Genomic DNA, 21596 nt, shown 5'->3' on the forward strand with positions numbered 1-21596 from the left:
TTTAAGAATAAAATAGGTTTATTATCATTATTTTACATAAAGGTAATCAAGACTTGAACATCATGGGCCTCTTGATTAGTGATTCTTATCCCACAGCAACATTCAAATTGACTTGAATTCCTTGAAGTACGAAGGATGACATACAAAAAGATGCATGCCTCATTTGCCTTTATTTTTTTTTTAACTGTGACTGTTGGTGGATATGACACCCTTGCATATTCAGACAAACAGGATAAGCAGCACAGCATATATTTAACAGGTATTAAACACATTTTACTGTTAGCACATTTTAAATTCATTCACACATCAATTACTTGCTCTAATTCTAGATTTTTATTGGGATAGTTACTGAAGCTTTGAAGCTTTGCTGGGAGCTAAAAGGTTCAATTGATAAAATTTGGAAACTTCTCCAGAAGTAGGAACAATGTCTCATTTGTATTTATATGGAAAGTGTAGTCCTGAGAATCAAGCATACTGTAGTAGAAGCAGCAATAACATTGATAGTGTAAGTCTGGCTGGAACTAACTTTACTTATAACTGACAAAACCGAATAGAACAAATCCGGCCTTTTCTAACAAAAGGGCCAGGCTCAAGAACAAACGGAAGTCATTTCATGTAATTCTTTAAAAATTCTCTGTTGGGTTAGGGATAGAAAAGACTGAACAAGTTATGAACTTTATGGGAGGAGACAGTCTCATGATCTCTCACACATGTGCTGTTGGCACTGGATAGGTCCAAATATGCTGTTGATTTTCACTGGAGTGAAACTTGTTTGCAATGTAAAGGGATTTAAGTTATGGAGGCTAGGGAAATACTTTTTACAAAATCAGAATTGCAATTCAAAAGGTGGCTTTTTGCTTAGATACAGATTGCTATTAATTAACAAGGACAAAAATCTCTAAGAGTATTTCCAGTGCATAAACTGCATTTTTAACAGATGCACAAATCCTTCCCAGACAGTATATTAACATGTTGAAAGTGTATTTTAGAGGGCAGCTCTTCTGACAGCACTGAGGAGGAGCAAGGCAAGGTATTGGTTGGCACTGTACCTGCTTTCTTTCACAGGTCTGTCAGTGTCTCCATACTGATTGATTAATCCTGGCTTACTGTCACACATGAAATATGTAATTGTTCAGTTGTGTTCCTGGATGGGAGTAAATAGGTGAAAGACTAAGAGAGTCTGCCATCCAGTGGTTAGCTTTCCAGCCTACAGCATTATTGTATATGATTAAAATAAGGTAATTTTTCAGGCATAATCTGCACTAGCTTTTTACCACATCAGGGTCTATCCAACTGATAGTAGGATTTTTCTATGTAACCAAAGGGGATGAACAGGTTCTCATCTTGTAGACTTTAAAAAGATTTCTCTAAGGGTTTTCTTTTAAGCTAAAGAGATGGTCATTTGCTGCAGGCAGAGGCTTATGGAAAACTGCAAAGTAGAGAAAACAAGCAACCAAGATTACATCTTCATAGATACATCCCATTTATGAGGTAATCAGACTCCTCAGATGTAATGGGGCGAGCTTTTTTAAGTTTTTGTCTCACCAAACGCAGGCGACAGGCAACCATAAGCAGGAGCAAAGCAGTGATGGCCAACCCTAAAGCCAGGGGTAGCACAGCACCTAAAGAGAAGTTAAAAAAGTTTAAACTTTAACATACTAAAAATGGGGTGGAGGAAAAAACAACAGTTCTCTTGCATTTTTTAAGTAATCGGCACAGCTGCCTGGCAGAAGTATCTACCAGCAAAACTATCTTGTATACCTTACATTGGAAAACTGGCATACACATGTCACATATCAGCAGAAATGCTGCTGGGGTAGCGTACTACTCGACTCCTTTTCTTATTTTTATCTGGGTCTGTCACAGCTACCTGAAAAATACTAGCTGAACTGATAATGATCTGATTTTATATATCATAAAGGTAATAAGAGAAAATCTGTAGGTAAAAAATGTCTTACCTGTTTCTGGGACTGGATGACCTGCTGCAGCCTGATCACTTTTTGACACAGCTATGCCATTTTCGTTCTTAGTCTTTTTCCCTGAGGAAATATTACCTGCATAAAAACCGATACAAAGATTAATATTACAATTCAGTGATTGAGAAAACGGATTTGCTTCTGAGTCAGTGAAAATGTACTCAAGGTACAAGTGGATAAATTTACCATGCTCAAGTTAAAGAACTGCTGATATTAATACATTTTGAAAATTATGCGCTGATTAAGGCCACAGGGGGAGCTGGTTTAAAAGTTGGCTCCCCCTGAGTACCGGCTTGGAGCTACCTCCAGAAGCTGCAGTACAATTGGGAGGGTAGCAGAGGCTGCTCTGTGGGATGCCAATTCAGTCTCTGGGGAGCTGGGCCCAGTGTGGACAGAGGCTATTTCCCAGTGGCCTCCCCTGTCCCTATCTCTGGGCTGCTGCCTCTGATAGAGACAATGGAAGGGAGGGGCAGGCAGCTTGTGCCTGCCTGCCCCTGCATCTGTTGGAGACAGCAAGTGGGGGAGTGCATATAGTCAACAGTATTAACTGATAAACCCCAGGCTTATCAGTTAATTGTGTAGTTGACTACATGTTGACATCCCTAATGTAACTGTGTACTAGCTAGGCAAAAGATACAAATTCCAAGCAAAAATCTTCACTATGGCTATGTTTACATCAGGAAGATTTGGTGACGAAAACTGTCAACATTGCCAAAAGGGAAAACTGTTCAAATCAGTTTTCCTGCCTCCCATTGTCAACATTTCATGGCCACGTTGCTAGCATGCTGTTGACACAGCAAAGCAATGTGAGTAAGCATTCCACAGTGCAGTTTTGTGGGAAGGCAGAGCTGATAACTGCCCTTCTTGGGGTTCCCTTAGGTCTGTGAGCTCTTCATGTTAAAGAATGAAGTAGCATAACAGTTTCTCCAGCCCTCCTCCTGCAGCATTATCCTACAGCTGGATCTCTGCCTGCTGCTACATTCCTAGCAGGGCAGAACAGGAGCATTCCAATGATGTGTTCTTTGTTCCCCAAAGGGAGCAGCACGCAGCTATCAGATACTTCCTGGAGCTTTGAAAGAGGAGGGGCACATGCCTGCAGGACAGCAGAGACCACAAACACTGAGCACAGCCATCAGCGGCAGGCACTGTGGGATAATGGCGCAAGCCAATTCTCGGGACAAAACAAACATCAGAATTACACTAGCGCTTTGGTGACAATAAAGGGAGGGGAAAAGAAGTCTCTTGCAGGGCTGGAATTTTTTTGCTGCCAAATTTGGCTGTTTTTTCCCGATAAAAATTGCATTGTAGTATAAATGCTCTCACCATTTTGTTGTCAAAAAGCAGTTTTTGGTCACAAAACGTGCCACTGTAGACAAGGCCTAAGATGTGGCTAGGGATATAACCAAATATCAGTTAAAACACCACTAGAGCATAGCTACAATACTTGAAAACCAGGACATTTCTAATTATGGTTAAAATTTTGGAAAAAAATTAATCTTTTTAAGTCAGGAAATTCAGTTAGGTCCCATAAATGCCCTTTATCTCTGCCCTATCTCCCTATCCAGCAAATCTTATAATACTGCAACTAAACATTTTCTGGTAGTTTGTGGGAAAAATACTCTAAGGAGAGTGGATGTGTTGATTTGGGCTCTTCAACTTAATGTAGAAGAGTTGTTATAAAAGTCTTTTTTCTAGAGGGATAAGAAGGCATTTTATATTGGTTAAGGAACAGTTAAAATTAAGAAGGTCAACCTATATGTAAGGAGTTTTACTAAAATTTACAACTAAATTAATTTACAATTAAATTTACAAATTTACAACTCCTGCCTGGGGGAATCTCATCAAACAGGTAAGTGCAAGATCTGCGAGGCCTTTAAGCCTCCTACTAGAAAGGCGTAGGACTATCATTTATAGTAACTCCTTGTGGAATTTGCTCTGGATCCACATTGCACAGACCCAGCACCAACCGCCTCAATCCACAGCATGCAATCTTCGGTTCCAGGATTGGCACCAAAGGACTCCCAGTGCAGGAAGTCCCCGAAGACTCCAGAGTTGCACCTTTCATACTCTGGCACAACTGTCCAAGGTGGCTGAGTCTATGCTGGTGGCACCATTGATGACTCTTGGCCTGGCAACATCGATGTCAACAGGCAAATAGGACTCTCGGCCCTGCGGCATAGAAGCATTGGGTTCTGCCCATACAGCAAGCCCAATTGTCCTGGACTCTTCCAGGGCAGAGGAAGTGCCTGTAGGACCATCCTCCATGCCGGACACCTTTTGAGGATGTTCGGGGCCTCATTGAGATGACCCAGTCTCCTCGAGACAAACCTCCTGCTCCCCACCAGACTTCACAGGAAAAGCCTATCATATTGGGGGCCCCTTGCTCCTTTCCCAGAGTCCTGGTGCCATAGGTCTGACTTGTGGCATCATATTTACAGCTGGATCTCTGAGCCATTCCCATTCAAGAGCTCCCATGGTGAGCTGGTCTGGTTTGGTGCGGTCTTAATGCTCTGACCGTTCCATAGGACCCCATGCCACCAGAGGCACTGGGACAGTGCCCTCTGTGACCTCTCCCAGAGCTGCCATCTCTCTCTGAGTTTGTCACCGCACTGTACATCGCTCAACGCTGCTCTTTGGAGCAGCACTACACTTCAGCATTCTGGCACCTTTCTTTGGAACATTGAGTCATCAACGCACCCATTGTCAACGTACTGTTTTCAGCACCAGTCTTGATCTCACTCTCGCCATTAATCCCACTGTAGTTGGTGATCCTGTCTTGGCACCGATCCCTGTTTCAATGCCTTTCCTCCCAGGTTCCAACATGATCTCATGGGAGGTCTTCATCCCAGTGCATGTCACCAAGCACTCCTTGGGACACAGCAGTGTGTTTCCTCATCAGCTACTGAATTGGTGCCATCATGGCCTTCAAGATTGGACTCACTAGTGTCTTTTCAGAGAAAAGTCTTGATGACATTGGACTGGTCCACACCTGCTGGTTCTCCTCTGAGGGAATAACCTGTTCCACAGTGGCAGTTTTGGACTCTATGGACATACCATTAAGCCGAGGGATCATTACCTGTGGGGCCTCCATCAGTCCCTTCAAAACCCAGAGTCTGAGGCAACAAGTATCCACTCTTTGGCGCCAGACCCTGTCTCCCCCCCCCCCCCCCCCCATCACCCCTAATGCTTCTCTTAGACCCTCAGGCCAAGTGCAGGACCAACTTGAGGGGGGACAGGATGAATGGCTCCTAGGGGCCTCCTCATCCTCTTCACTGGATGAGGCAGTGGCAGGCTTTTCAGTCTTGAGCCCTCCTCCCATGGACCACGCAACCCTTCAGGATCTGCTCCCAAAGGTTGCCATTAGCCTGACCCTCCCGGTGAAAGAAGTGGTCAAGCAGGATGACCCCATCATAGACATCCTGATTATGGAAGGCCCCTTCAGAATGGCCCTTACAGTCATTAAGATCATGATGGCATCTGGTAAGACCATATAGCAAACACCCACTTCGTTTCCACCACTGCACCTCTCCTCCCCCTGCAGGCTAAGGATGTAGAAAGGAAATATTTTGTGCTGGTTAAAGGCTTTGAATATCTTTTCAGTCACCCACTCTTGTTCCCTGGTCATGGAGGCAATGAATGAGAAGGAGCATGAAGGCTACCAGGCCCCAGCTCCTAAGACTAAGGACGCTAAGCTCCTCTACTTCTTTGTCCAGAAGGTCTACTCCACAGAGGGCCCGTTGCTTCCTATGGCAACCAAGGAGGCTATCCTGAGCTACTTTAAGGCCTGGTTCTCCCTCCTGAAATTCCAGGACTAGCTACCCCAAGACTCCTGCAGTGAGTTTGTGGCTATTGTTCAGGATGGCAATGTAGAATCGCCAGACTTGTATCCAAGATTTCTTGGATGCTGGGGACATGGCGGCACGGGTCCTAGCCTTTGATATTGCCACATGGTGTGTGCTGTTGCTCCGAACTTTGGGCCTTTCCCCAGAGGCACAAAAAACAATTCAAGACCATCTCTGCTATGGTTTGCCTTATTGTGGATCAGACCAGCTCCCACAAAATGATGGAGTCTTTGGGCATGCATACTTCAGCCACTCAGAGAGAGGCTTTCAAGCCCCAGCCTCAGCAAAGGCCCTTCTCATCCCAGCCCAGGGCTGACTCTTCACATTGGCACCCTCATTAGTCTTGTTGCAAGCTATCTGCGCCTCAGTTGGGTAACAACCAGGATCCGTCCAAGCCTTCCTTGGGGTCCAAGCAAGCCTTCTGAAAGTGTGCCAAAAGAGAGTATCAGTGCAGCTGGATCCTTTCCCTTCTGAGATAGACTATCCTATTTCCACTGTCTGGAATCACCTTGGACCACTGGGTCCTCTGGATATTGGAAAGGGCTACCCTATTCCCTTCCTCTCCCTCCTGGCCCTCTTCAGGGCCCACTCTCGTGAGCAACTCCTGATGCAGGAAGTATAGACACTCCTCAGCCTAGGGGCAGTGGAGGAGGTTCCACAGGAATTCAGAGGTAGGGGGTTTTATTCCTGTTATTTCCTTGTCCCCAAGGCAAAATGGGGGGGGGGCCCTTCGGCCTATCCTGGATCTAAGTGAACTCAACAAATTTGTGGCCAACCTCACATTCCAGATAGTGCCCCCGAGTTCCATCATCCCCTCCCTGAATCTAGGAGAGTGGTATGCCACCTAAAATTTGCAGGTCACCTATATACAAATCACCATTACGTCTTCGCATAGATGCTACCTCTGTTTCCTGGTGGGCAACCAACATTTCCAGTTTACTGCCCTCCCCTTTGGGCCCTTGACAGCATAGAGGGTCTTGACCAAGTGCGTGGCAATGGTAGAGAATCCAAGTCTTCCTCTACCTCAAGATTGGTTTCTGTGAGGCCACTTGTCATCAGGCGGAGAGCCAAATTGAATCATCTTGGCAGTTCTTTGGTCACAACTAGTCACAGTTGCTTGCCTATCTGGTATCACTGGAGCAACAAGATCTGGTGACCTTTTCATTCTGTGTGCATCTGGCAGCCATCTCTGCTTTTCACTCAAAAGCAGGCCTCATGGTTTTTTCAAGCCCCCTAATAGAGCACTTCTTCAAGGGGATGGACAGGCTCCACCCTCTAGCTTGTTGCTCTGTCCCCATTTGGGCCTTCAGCCTCATCCTCTCTGCCCTCATTAACTTGCCCTTTACTTTACTTGTTTTCTAAGGTGGTTTTCCTGGTTGCCATCACCTCTGCTCGCAAGGTCTCTGAACTTCGTGCCCTGGTCTTGGAGCCGCCGTACAGAGTTTTCACAAGATTCAGCTTCGCCCTCACCCAGCTTTTCTCCCTATAATGGTTTCCAGCTTTCATAGGGGGCATGATATCTTTCTTCCCATGTTTTACCCTAAGCCTCATCAGAATGCCCTTTCATAAGACACAGCAATTGTTTGTACCAGCGGCATATTAGGTGAAGGGACAGCCAATCTCATTGCAGCGTATCTCCTCTTTGACCACTGCATGCATCTGCACTTCTTATGACTTGGCCAAGGTCCTTCCACCACCACTTAACTGCACACTCCACCTGAGCACAAGCATTTTCGGTGGTGTTCTTATCTCATGTACCCCTCTAGGAAATCTGTAAAGCCACAACTTGGTCTTCAGGGCATACATTCATGTCACACTATGTCATCATGCAACAATCATATCTGGGTGCGGCTCTTGGTACCGCAGTTCTCAAATCAGCTAGACTGTGACTCTGACCCCTTCTCCAGGATAAAGGCTTGTGAATCACATAATTGGAATACATATGAGCAAGCACTTGAAGAAAAAAAAACCCAGTTACTCACCTTTGTAACTGTTGCTCTTTGAGATGTGTTGCTCATATCTATACCATATCCACTCTTCCTTCCCCACTGCCAGAGTAGCCAGCAAGAAGGTGCTATGGGACGGTCTGACGGCAGGGTCCTATACAGGGCATTGCATCTGCACCATTCCTGGGGGCTCTATAGCTGACCTGGCTGGTAGCAGCTAGGCAAAGCTTTTGGACAGTTGTGCATGTGGTGTGCGAACATCTAGTTGGAATAGATATGAGCAACACATCTCGAAGAACAACAGTTACAAATGTGAGTAACTGTTTTTTTGTTTTTGAAAGTACTGGATCCATCCTGCCTTATTTGTGCATCACCTTCATCTGCTTGATGCTCTGAATGGTAGAGAGGGGATATTCTATCCAATTCTGTTCCCTTCTGCCCTTCCCCACTCTGAACCTTTTTCAAGAGTCAAGTATCAGAAGGGTAGCCATGTTAGTCTGGATCTGCAAAAGCGACAAGGAGTCCTGTAGCTATAGACTAACAATACATCTGTTAGTCTATAAAGTGCCACAGGACTCCTTGTCGCTTTTTCAAGAGTGACCACATTTCCTGTATAAGAAGCTGCTCATATCTCTTGGAGCAGTAGGAAGAGGTTCCTCAGGATCACAGGGGCGAAGGCTTTTACTCATGCCGTTATATGCCTCCAAACAGGGTTTTTTTAAAAGATGTGATTGTATAATCTTCAGCACACTAATGACATATTTTAAAAACAAATTTTGAACTAAAGTCTTGTAGACTAACACAGTAAATTCAGAAACTGACCCACTGGCTTCATCACCACTTGAATGACTCTTTCATAGGTTTGATGTTCTGCGAATAGGTCTGACAGGTTTTTTTCACCTTTAAGTTAACTAGATACTCTGGGCACGAAGCAGAGCCACAGAATGGGGATAGGAAAAGATGGGTGGGTGGATGGACAATTAAGATCCAGCAGCACCTCAAATTTTCAGGTGACCTAGACAGCTCTGTATGGGTAAGGATGGCACTGCCTCCAAAGCATGAGTAAAGTGATGGCTTGGGGGAGTCAATCAAGGATTGTAATTTCCTCAACAAATGGCAGCAAGGCAGTTGGCATAGGCCAGTTTAGATACAGTGAGACACATGAAATCTGAGGAATGCAAAGTTGCTATAGTGACTTATGCATCCTGAATCCTAGGATTTGAAAGTCTATGGGGCAGTCCTAAACTCTCACTCTAGGACTAAAGCTGCCTTTGCTACTCACAGCCAGCTTGTCACTCCAGTTTACTTAACTGCAAGCAAACTTTTATGACACTATCTCATCAATATAATAGCACCACACTATGTTGTCAATTGTAAGCACCACGCTGGAGAGCAACTTCAGGATAGCAACTTAGTAGCTGCAATGCAGACATGAGTTTGGTCTCGGGAAATTACAGTTACGCAACTCAGAGGGTGTTAATTTCCCTTAGCCCACTATTCCCAGCCAGTCCCCCAGGATCTGATATCAGTGACAGATGAAAATATTTTTGGTACTAGTGTAGACAGAGCCAAGCCATGGTCCTACTACAGAAAGCGCACTTTCTGCACAAGTTGGTCCATTACCTTTTCTATCACAAGCTTTGTCTATTTTGTGGTCAAACTGTTTCCAACACCAATTGGGGAGGATGCCAGGGGACAATGAGTTAGTCAATTCTTCTAATGTAGCCAGGGGGTCCACAGTTAATCCAGACAGACACATTAATGATTGATTTAATTAGAGTTTTATACTGCTGCCCACACTATCTTCTCTGAGCACCTGTAGTAAGGAGGTTTATTTAGCAATGTCTTAGTACCTAGTAGTGGGGAGAAGGGAAGTGTAACATGTCCCTGCAAGCATTGTTAACAATCATTGTAATTTAAAGTGAAGAGTAAGGTTGCTTCCTGCAATCTCTCAAAGAAAATCTTTCTAGATTAAGATCAGAAGGGGCCCTTTCTAGGGCTGATCTTCTGCATAACACAGTCCACAAAATTTACCCCAATAATTTCTGCAACAAATCCATCACTTACAGTTGAATTAGAACACAGCACAAAAGGACAGCTAGTTTTGATTCAAAATATTCAAATTGATGAAGAATCTACCACATCCCTATGTAAGATCCAATAGTTAACTACCCTTGCTATTAAAATTTGCACTTGTTTGATTTTTGCCTAGTGTCTATTTCCAGTCATTGCATCTATTAAACTACTTCATTTACCTTTCCTATCCTATGATTTTGTGACAATATACAAAATAATTATTTAAAAACAAGTCAAACCTGGATCTGAATTGGACTGAGATGATGGATCCGTTGCAGTCTGTTGTGAAATTGCACCTGTTAATACATTTTAAAAAAATCATACGTTGCAAAGAAAGTCTCGTTGGTTGAGATTAAAACTTCATTTTAATATATTTGAGGCACAGAGGTTTATAACATTACCTTTGCCACAACAGACAGTAAAATTTAATTGAGCTTACAGGTAAAATTAGCTTGGGGGGCTTCATCTAGTTATTCACAGATATAAACATGATATATATGTGGTCCTGCTTGGAGAGCCACTAGAAAATTTGATATACCAACTTAAGAGGGGACCAATACTAACATGGAAGTGTTAACTACACATAAGCACATTTGTAGAATTGAGTGAAAAACCTGAATGGCTTCTACTCGCATTATCCTTAGCTCTTCTCAGTGTTCTCTTCACTGAAGATTGGCTCCATCTTTCCTTCATGGGCTTTATTGCTTTTAACCCTAATTGTGGCATAGTGAAGCCACAACTTTTCAATCAGGGGACTAAAGAAGTGTCTTTGAAAGCTTAACAATGCTGTTCATCAGCTGGCTCTTTTCAGCCAGGAAGGCAGCAGGGCTAGAAACAAAATTTACCATTATTCCTCTATATGAAATCACCACCAGACTAGTCACTATTGGGATTTTTTTGTAATAAGGGATTATCACTAAACCAACAGAAACACATCAAACACAAGGTAGACTAAAGTATAAGCTTCAGTGCTCTGAGCGTGCTACACAGGTCTTAAGAGTCAAATCATTTGAGGCTGAGATGCTCATACCACACAGCTTCATGTAATTATTTTGTGTCAAAGTATTAGTGGATTTCTTCAGAGTTCTTCAGGAGAAAAGAAATACAGGTTGCACCTCTATAAACTAGAACTGGAATTTTCTGGGCTGGCAGCATCTGTGGTCCAGAAGAACCATCAATGTTTTAGGATCAGAGTACACTGCTGGGGTTGGGAGCCAGGAGCCCGATGTGATGGGGGGTGTGGCATGAGACTCAGCTGTGTGGTGGGGGAGGAGTAGGAGTACAAGCTGGCATGTGGTTCAGCTGGACTATGGGAGGGTGGCCTCAGCCAGGCTGTGGGGGGAGCCAGAAAGCCCATGGGGTGAGGGAGAAATGACCTCTCCTGGTCTGGCAAAATCCCTCATCCAAGCTCAGTCAGGTTCCAAGGGCACTGGACCAGGGAGGTTCAACCTGACCGTGTCTTACAGAAACATCACATTCCCAAAATGTTTACCTTTCTGCCAAGTCTGTATTTCCTACAGGTGCAATAACTGATAATTTTTATATCTTAAGTTTTTAAACCCCAAGCACCCAATGTGCCGAGATTTAGATTTGTATTAGTACTTCATCAATGCAGACATCCCAACATGGGACTATGAAGCAATAATGCACTTGCTAACTATATGAGTGCCCAACAAACCCACTGTTACTCCTAACACTTGTATAATACTTTTATTTACTTAATCCCTGATAATTCAAGAGTACTTTGTCACAAAATACATTTGTTTCAATTATTTTTATAAGTATTAGTTAATTTTACTCTTATGTAAAAGTACTGAAGCATATATTGTGAGGGTGATGAAGTCTTAAGAAATTTAAGCTATTATAACGTTGCTGACATATGGGCAGAGATTACCATTGTTTTGGTTAAAAGTACTGGGTTAGAGGATCATCGAGATTCTAATCTACAAGGAAATTCTTAACGTTCACTGAAATAAGTTTAAATTGTAACAAACTTGTAAAAAAGTAATGATAAAAGCACAAGAATTGAATGATGGTCAGGTGGAAATCTTGTTCACTTAAGAAACATAAGTAATTTCAGGTGCTATTCTTATTCCTGCTTCCTCATACTAATTTCTGTGATTTTTATAATCCGTTTCCCATTTTTAGACATGTTTTTTCATTTCTTCTCTTTGTGTGCAAAAAGGAACATAACCGGGGAAGCTGACCACAAAACTGAATGGATAGAGGTAAACACTGATGCTGTCAGTACAGAAGTGTGGACAACAGCAAAAAGGAAACAAACTCAATAAAAGCTACCGTTCCATTTTCCTCCATCTTTCAGTTATAATGTTAGGTGTTAGTAATAAATGTAAGAGGTAAAAGGATGTCTGGCAGAATAGCAAATTTCAATGTATTCCTCTGAAGAGCCTTTGTTGGGGAGTTCATTTTACATTGCTGGAGCAAATATGAATAAATAAAACCTTTTATAAAGATATATTCCCTTCTTCCCAATGGAGGTAATTTTTACCATGAATTCCTACACATTCACTGAGGCAGTCAGATTCTTGAAGGAAGTTGTTTTCATTCCCTTGGCAGCCACCATAGATGAAATGTAGGCAAGTGCCTGAAGAAACATCAAAGTGCCAGCGAGGGAAGTGCCCTTTACAAGGGCCGACAGCAGGGGGCACTAAGCACTGCTCTGTTGCAACAAGAAAACAATACCATATATCTAATCAGCTGTATCTCTGGAAGCTAAACACACATCTAAACTTTAAAAACTCATTTAAGTGTGAGGGTCTGGTACTCTGTGTGTACTTATAACTTACTCTTTAATAAAAGGCTCTAGTTAATTTCATTTGTTAACCATATTGGATTGTTTCCGCTTTCTGGCAAAGGAACTGCCTATCCTTTAACTGCATTGAAAGGTCCAGTTTGGCTGAAGCTTTTGTTAAGTTAGGCTATGTCTACACTGCAACATTATTTCGAAATAACTAGCTTTATTTCTAAATAACATAGGCTGCGTCTACACCGCCGGCAGTTATTTTGACACAATGCTGAAATACTGTCAAGCTGAGTACTTCTTACTCCAACTCCTGTAACTCTTATTTTATGAGTAAGGGAAGTCTGAGGAAGAGTGCTCTATTTCAAAATAAGTGCTGTGTAGACCGCACCAACATTTGAAATAAGCTATTTTGAAAAAAACTACGCAATTGGCGTAGCTTATTTCGAGTTATGGTGTAGACACATCCATAGTGTTCTGTAACTTCCAACAGAGATGATCTTTTTTTTTCTTCTACTTCACAAAGGCTTCTTTCTTTAGAAAGGCAGCAGGATGTAGAGTTTTGGAGAATGGGGTTGGTCTCTACTGGTAAAAATACAAAGGTGTGTCAAAAGACTGCTATATCAGATACTGAATTTTCTCTACATTGACATCAGCCAGACATAGTCTTAAAAGTGCAGTTCTATAAAGGGAAGTGACCATACCATAAGGAATTTTCTGGATCAGTTCAGTTATGAAAGCAGGCTAAGGGGACCTGCTGAAGATAGGGCTGATGGGTGGGTTCTGGAGTGGTCTAGGGGATAGGGTATTCGCCTGAGGAGCGCAGGGTTGGGGCCCCTGGGAGGGGTCAGACAGCCAATACAGGCTCCCCCAGGGATGGAGCAACCTCCTGCATAAGGAAGGATAAGTGACCCTCTGAAGATAGGGAGGTGGGGTGGGTTCTGGAGTGGACTAGGGAATAAGGCATTCTCCTGGGAAGCACGGGATCCTACCTATAGAGTTCCAATGAAACGATTTTCCTACACATCTAAACTGCCTACCATGCTGATGTTGCTCAATATAAATCATTAACAATAGCAGAAGTTTTCCAAATTTATTCTCTTTGAGTGTTTTGAATTGTTTGCCTCTAAACCAGTTTAGACTGCATTTCTAGCATTTTGGAATTTTTCTTTTTACTAATTGCTGTAAATGATTCCTGGTAAACTTTAAAACTTTTTAAAAAATTATTCTTACCTGGAATAAATCCATTGACTTGTTTCTTTGGTCCCTGAGAAAGAGATTGGTTAGACTTGTCTGCATCCAGCGCAAGTAGTGGTTGATTTCGTATAGTGTTTTTCTGGGTGTTTTCCACAGAATTGTCTGCATCTTTAGTCAATCCTATGGTCCTTTGCTGGTCAGTGCTGATTGCTGCATGAGTTACTGTCTTTCGGCCCAGGCTGACTAAATTAATGTAAATAAAAATAATTATTGATATGTAGAATTAAAGTGCATGAGAATGTTGTGATCACGTCGGCAGAATTGGGCATAAAGTTTTAATACGTTTATCAGATTTTGATACCACTTAGCATTTAGACCCCCTATTATATGGCAGCATGGGCAGTCAGTGAAGGTAGGGCTGAGGAAGGCAAGCCCTCACCCCCACTCCTGCCTCTTCCACTGAGGCCCTGTCCCCCCACAGGAGCCAAGCTGCCTTCCCGCACCGCCCCCACCATTGGAAGAGGAGAAGGAGAGGTGAGTGCACATGGCTCCAGCCTCCCCCAACCCAGAGCACAGAGAGGGCAGGAGGAAAGTGCACATCCCCAGTATCCCTGGAGCATGGGAAAGGAGGAGGGTGCGTGGCTCCAGCCTCCCCAACTCTGGAGCACAGGGAGGGCGGGCACTGGAAGCAGCAACACTCCCACCTCCAGAACGCCGGTAGGAAGGAAGCCCAAAGACAAGATACTAAGGCTATCAAGGTATTTGTATTTTAATGTTATAGCCAAACACAAGAAAGACAAGGTGTAAAATAAAATGCTGCAGAAAGACTAGCTATTCCTTCAGAGGAAAATAAGAACCATGGCATCGGGATGAAAGTGAAGAAAGAACTATTTTTCAAATGTTGTGTTGAGAACTATGTTATCTCTGGAATCTTTAACAGTTCTAAAGTTATTTAAACTTCAGTTAATTTTTGAACACCTAATAAGACAACAGCTACCCAGTACAGCTTTAGTTTTCAGTGAAAGGTTCTGAATAGCAATTCTGATTAACAGCAGTGCAAGCAGGATGGTCTGGTCCGGTACACTGTACCAGCAAGATATTTATAGCTGATATGCCTACCAGAAAAACACAGGAGGAGCAGAACAGGGCTGCCGGATAGCATCACATCAGCAGGAACTCTGGCACAGCAGTACTGCCCTCAGTCTTTCCACACAAGACCTTCTCTGTCTATACAGCAGCACTGTTGCACTGGAAGAGTTGTTGACATGGGGCTTCCTGGTGGCCCCACATCAGCTTCTTTCCCTGCTGCAGTTCCTAGGAGAGCACCCTAGTTCAGGGCTCTCCTGGGAACCACAGTAGGGAAAGGAGAATGCTGGCATCTCTCTGGCACAGTTCTACCGCCCCAGCCCTCTATGCAAATACAGTCCTCTGCTGTCTGTACAGTAGCCCTGCTGGAAGGGGCGGGGGCAATAGAGCTGTGCCAGAAGAGCTGTTGCTGTTCTGCTCCTTTCCCAACCCTGTCCTCCAGTGGGACTGCTGTACAAAGATGCAGCTCCAGAGAAGGGCAGGGTGTGAGGCTGAGGGGTTGTGCTATTTCCCTGCTGCAGTGCCAAAACACAGCAGGAGGATGGAGCTCCACCTTTTCCCAGGCAAGGATGGTGGATCCTGGGGAGGGGTTGGAGAGAATGTGGGTCCCCAGGCTGGGTGGGGAACAGTCACATGGAGGGTCATCATGTATTCCCTGTTAGTGTCCCCTCCCTCTCCACAGTGTAAGAAATGGATTCCACTTGTTCCACTGAAAGAAAGAGCAAATGGTGCACTCAATATTCACTTTATTGCATTTCTTGTTAGAACCCCCAGCCATTGCTTCCCAGATTGAAACCAGCATGCTATTTGCTCACAGTTGTGACAGAAAGCTTCATCAGATCCATCAGGGCATTGCTCCACTCCATCGCATGCAAATGTGATGTCAATGCAGCAGCCATCATCACAGATAAATTGGTAGCGAGAACAAACTCCAGCACAGCCTGTGTTAGAACAATTCCCAAATTAAAAGAAGGAAAGGAAGCCCAAAGACAGGATACTAAGTCTAATGAGATATTTGTATTTTAATGTTATAGCAAAACACAGGAAAGACAATGTAAAATAAAATGCTGCAGAAAGACTAGAATGAAGCTGCTATTTCACACTATGTATGTGTTCCCGCACCCGCTTCATTATTTTGGTAGCCCTTCTACAGCGAGACTGCGAGCTGAGATCTGCAACACCTCAAACTCTGTACTGGGAGATATCAAAACAGTGTCCCTGACTTTCATTAGCTAGCTCTGAGCTTCTGCTCCTTCAGTGAGTGAGTTTGATAAGCGCTCTCTTAAAAAAAACAAAAAAACAAAAAACAGAGCCAGCCTTGGGGCTTAGCTAGGCTGCTGCTATAAAGGGAAGGATGTTTTAACCTGCTTCAGAACTGTTCTCAAATAGCAGAGGGAGCACAGATTTGGCTACAACAGTCAGCAGTTGGCTTCCTTCCTGTGGGCTCTGCTCAACAACTCTTAATGGTGGAAGTAGTTTTGTTTCTACACAAATCCAGAGCAGCAAATACCACACTTTCTACAGCACTGACCTAGACTATCAGTTGAAAAACCCTGGACAGGTCCCAAGTCAAATAAATAGGAACATTTTGAATGATGTGGATTTAATTCCACTTGCTGCACACACCATTTCATAGCTGAATATTTATTTCCTATCTATGAATGGACATGAATTTGTATGTGCACAGACGTACTCAATTGTTTTCTAAGCTGTGTGTCTTCCTATTGCATTTTGTCAAAACTGATTTTAGGACTTATGAAGGACATGATCTTGCATCCTTTATTCATATTAGTAGCTCCAGTAATTTCAAATGTAGCATGTACATGAGTAGCATTGAGCCAATGGTCTTGCAAATTATCTTAACTGGAAAGAACTCGATTGCTGCCTTCCTTAATGTTTAAATTTCTCTGATAATGAGAATGTCTGTCTTGGACATTTCAGCACTGCTGTTAAATAGTAAAGGCTTTCCTGCAGCACATTTTGACCATGTAATTATCAAGTGTTTTCAAATCACTTTTGCAGCAGTTCTCCCAATGGCAGCATGTTTCTTTGATTTGTAAAATGCTCTCAACTCCGGTGTTTCGTTAAGATTGGAATAGAAGATTAATCTGCAGGAGTAACTCAAATGAGCAGTTACTACACACTGATGTCTTCCATAACAGCAACTACAGTGAAAATTCAGCATGAATGTACACTGTCAGCTAAAAACTATACTTGGAAACTCACACTTTATAACATTTAGTGCTAAAAACACCATGGCTGTGTCTACATTGGCATGATTTTGCGCAAAAGCGCCTGATTTTGCACAAAAACATGCTGGCTGTGTACAGTGGCGGGGAGTTCTTGCGCAGAACACTGACGTTCTAATGTGTGAAATCAGTGCTTCTTGCGCAAGAGGCCAGTGTAGACAGGCAACATGAATTTCTTGCGCAAGAAAGCATTTACACTGGCACGGATGCTTTTGCGCAAAAGCACATGCCAGTGTAGACGCTCTCTTGCGCAAATACTTTAACGCAAAAACTCTTGCGTTAAAAGTATTTGCGCAAAATCTTGCCAATGTAGACGGAGCCCATAGGTGCTGTCTGCATTAAGGAAATCTACTAGTATAATTACATCATTATCATTTGGATTGCAATAATTTGTGGGAAACATTAAAAGGAAACCTCATCTTCTTTGAAAAAACAGCCTGGCTATGTCTATACTGCACCTCTCTTAAGCAAAGCCTATGCAAATGAAGTGTGGATTAGCATATTGCCACACTTCATTTGCATAATTAATTAGGCCATTTTTGCACAAAAAGGAGCTGTGAAGATGGCTCCTTTTTGCGCAAAAAACCCCTCTTGTGCAAGAGCTGTTCTTCCTTATGCAAAAAGGAGCAGTCAGCCCCTAATTAATTATGCAAATGAAGTGTGGCAATATGTTAATCCATGCTTCATTTGCATAGGCTTTTGCACAAGAGAGGTGCCATAATGATGTAGCCCTTCTCAGTGAAAAATCCTGAACACATTTATATTACTAATTAGTAGAAAGCACAAGCTATTAATTGTTTTTTTTCCACTCATCTAACTAGTTACACTAGTGCAAACACCTAAAGGAGAAGTACTGTGCTGGTGCAGCTTAATCTGGTAGCATTCCAAAATATGCTCTAACAGTGTAAGTCCTGCTTTGCACATGAATCAGCGTTATACAAATGCGAATGTAGAAAGACTCATACCTCTGTGGCCCAGGACTTTGGTCTAGCAACATCCATGGTCCATTAGGACCGTGGATGTTGCTGGACTAGAGAGCCCCAGTGCAGAGGTTGTGGGCAGCTGGGAACAGAGCCAGCTGGTGAGGCCAGCGGAGCTGCAGAGCCCGCAGGGCACAGAGCCCACAGCCAACTGCACCAGGAAGCCGGTGGGACCGCTGGAGCCCATGGGACAGGGAGGGGGGTAGAGCCCATAGCTGGGAAAGGGGGAGGGCACAGAGTCCACAGCTGCTGGGCTGCAAGCACCAGCAGGGCTGGCAGTGCTCACAGGACTGGTAGGGCTGCCGGAGCTTGCAGGAGCAGTTATGGCTGCAGAGCCTGTAGGGTGGCAGGGCCAGGTGGCTGTGGAGAGAAGCCCACTGGAGAGGCTAGGGATTTCCCCTTCCACCTTCCCTCGCCTGGAAAACTCCCTTGTCTGGGACCAGGGAGGTCCATTGTGTACTAAAACTGGAACTTCCAGAATGGATGTTTCTATCAGAGTTCATGCAGTTTGTTACCCCTCTCCCCACATCCCAATCTCATGTGCAAGATTTGAAAAGTCCTTCTGAGGGAAGTTTTAAAGAAAAAGAAACAATCCAAATCTGCTTTAGTTTGAATAAAAATTCACAAAGAATTTTTTATCAACAGTCTATGGATCTTACACTTACTAATTGTTTCTTTAGGGGTCTTTCACAACTGCATATGCCCTGCCATGTTCTATTGATCTTGCATTGAATGTAGAATAGACATCATAAAATGCCTGATACAGACGGTAATACTGAAGCTATGTTTTGCGTGGTCTGCCCTGCATATTCATCTGCAATGAACAGATTAATCAAACACATAAAAGGATTTTCCTTTTCTGTTTCAAAAGCTTTTTATAACCCCTTCCCCATTGGAAATAGGAATACAAAAGAAAGGAAGCAGTTATTAAATACAAAATAACATTATGATACGTATCTGCATTCCCAACTAGCCCGGGAGACTTTTCAGAGATGTCTCCCAGCAGCAGTCACACAAGCTGTTGTTATTGCAACTATTTTCTCACCTAAGGCAGTGTGAACCATTGGAAGAATAGTCACAGAGATATTGTCTGAGCTCTTTTGACCAGCAGTGTCCGTCACAGTCAACTGAAAAATGTAAACACCTTCTTGCAAGTGAGAAAGCTTCAATGTTCCCGGCTGTGGTACCTGAGCAAAAGAGAGGGGCCAGAAAGTTCATTTTTAAAATTCTAGTCCTGTATCATTTACTGACATAGAAACATAACAAAATCTGACCAATCATAAATTTCTACCAATAATTGAAACATTTCTGTATGATGCTTCTCAAGAAGATTAAATATTTCTCTTTTAAGTCAGGCCAGATCAGTCAGACATAGTTAATTCATAACATTTAGATCTCTTGATGCCTTCTTGAAAATACCACATGTTTAGCATACATGGTCTTAGTAATAATTCTTTGTATTCAATTACCAGGTGACATGCATCTGACGAAGTGGGTCTTTGCCCACGAAAGCTTATGCTCCTACACTTCAGTTAGTCTATAAGGTGCCACAGGACTCCTCGTCGCTTTTGCAGATTCAGACTAACATGGCTACCCCTCTGATACTTGATTACCAGGTGTTGAAGCTGTGGCTATCAAGTACACAAACAGGATATGTGAACATTTAAAGTATCTACTGGAATGATAGGTAAAATCCAATTTGGAAGCTTATTTTATCTTATTTTTTATTGTAAAAAATATGTAGCTCCAATTTGGCTAGAAAACTAGGCCAAAGTATTTAAAGGGCTTGGAGATACTGCATATGCAACTAACGAGTGCTTTAGAAAGTGGTTTCCCAAATTTCATCTGTAGCCTAGGTTTGTCTCACAATATGCAGTCACATCAGAATCACTACACTTAAAAGAAAGCTTTTCTGAGTGTAAAGAGTCTATCTAAACTTCCAAGAGAAGCAAGCTCATATCTGAATGTATATCTATCTATCTATCAATTGCTAGAAGCTGGCAAGTAAACACCTGGTAAACCCGAAGACTGATTTTTATTATAAAAAATTGCTGTATTCTTTATATCTTTATTCCAGAAAGATTCAGTCTGAAGCAGGCAGCTAATATGAAAACTGTGAGACCAAACTGTTAAAGTTTGCCAAAGGGATGAGCAACTGAAAACTATATTAAATAATGGAAAGTATAGGGAAACTTGAACAGTAGGAAGTACTATCTATCCCATCTGTTGTGAGACAATATATTAAACATTACAAGAACCTCTGCATATTATAATATATATATTTCTACAAGCCCAATAATTTTGATGGTAAAAAGACAAAATATTCAAATAGTTTTTCTCCTCACACTGTGAAACAACTTTTCTAATAACTGAAATACTCGATGTTAGAATGATATACCATTTGATTCATAAATTTGTGCTGTATTGGGAGAACATATTTAAAATTACCTAAGTTGAATATGAGTCAACAGTGTGATGCTGTTGCAAAAAAAGCAAATATGATTCTAGGTTGTATCAACAGGTGTGTTATAGCAACAGGTGTGTTATAGACCAAGCTCCGTCTACACCATCCCTGACAGATGTCTATCTAACCTGTTCTTAAATATCTCCAGAGAGGGAGATTCCACCACCTCCCTTGGCAATTTATTCCAATATTTGACCACCCTGACAGTTAGGAATTTTTTCCTAATGTCCAATCTAAACCTCCCCTGCTGCACTTTAAGCCCATTACTCCTTGTCCTGTCCTCAGAAACCAAGAGGAACAAATTTTCTCCTTCCTCCTTGTGACACCCTTTTAGATATTTGAAAAATATCATGTCCCCCCCTTAATCTTCTTTTTTCCAAACTAAACAAGCCCAGTTCATGAAGCCTGGCTTCATAGGTCATGTTCTCTAAACCTTTAATCATTCTTGTCGCTCTTCTCTGTACCCTTTCCAATTTCTCCACATCTTTCTTGAAATGTGGCGCCCAGAACTGGACACAGTACTCCAGCTGAGGCCTAACTAGGGCAGAGTAGAGCGGCAGAATGACTTCACGAGTTTTGCTTACAACACACCTGTTGATACAACCTAGAATCATATTTGCTTTTTTTGCAACAGCATCACACTGTTGACTCATATTCAACTTGTGGTCCACTATGACCCCTAGATCCCTTTCCGCCATGCTCCTTCCTAGACAGTCGCTTTCCATCTTGTATGTATGGAACTGATTGTTCCTTCCTAAGTGGAGCACTTTGCATTTCTCTTTATTAAACCTCATCCTGTTTACCTCTGACCATTTCTCTAACTTGCTATGATCATTTTGAATTATGTCCCTATCCTCCAAAGAAGTTGCAACCCCACCCAGTTTGGTATCATCTGCAAACTTAATAAGCGTACTCTCTATCCCAATATCTACATCATTGATGAAGATATTGAACAGTACGGGTCCCAAAACAGACTCTTGAGGAACTCCACTTGTTATCCCTTTCCAGCAGGATTTAGA

General features: G+C 42.8%; 1 protein-coding gene across 4 annotated transcripts in view; it reads right to left on the reverse strand.

The window, feature by feature from the left end:
• LRP11 (LDL receptor related protein 11) overlaps window positions 1-21596 on the reverse strand; it is a 33338-nt gene continuing 11742 nt past the window's right edge. Inside the window, exons 3-9 of one of the 4 annotated variants that reach the window (XM_006115025.4) lie at window positions 19159-19300; window positions 15700-15825; window positions 13835-14041; window positions 12350-12520; window positions 10080-10136; window positions 1959-2054; window positions 1-1622 (exon numbers count right to left, since the gene is read on the reverse strand). In XM_006115025.4, coding sequence (XP_006115087.2) covers window positions 1468-1622; window positions 1959-2054; window positions 10080-10136; window positions 12350-12520; window positions 13835-14041; window positions 15700-15825; window positions 19159-19300 — 954 coding nt within the window. In that variant the 3' untranslated portion in view covers window positions 1-1467. The other 3 variants (XM_075924421.1, XM_075924423.1, XM_075924422.1) reach the window with 3 other exon arrangements.

Source organism: Pelodiscus sinensis, chromosome 3, assembly GCF_049634645.1.
Source record: "Pelodiscus sinensis isolate JC-2024 chromosome 3, ASM4963464v1, whole genome shotgun sequence".
Classification (NCBI taxonomy): Eukaryota; Metazoa; Chordata; order Testudines; family Trionychidae; genus Pelodiscus; species Pelodiscus sinensis.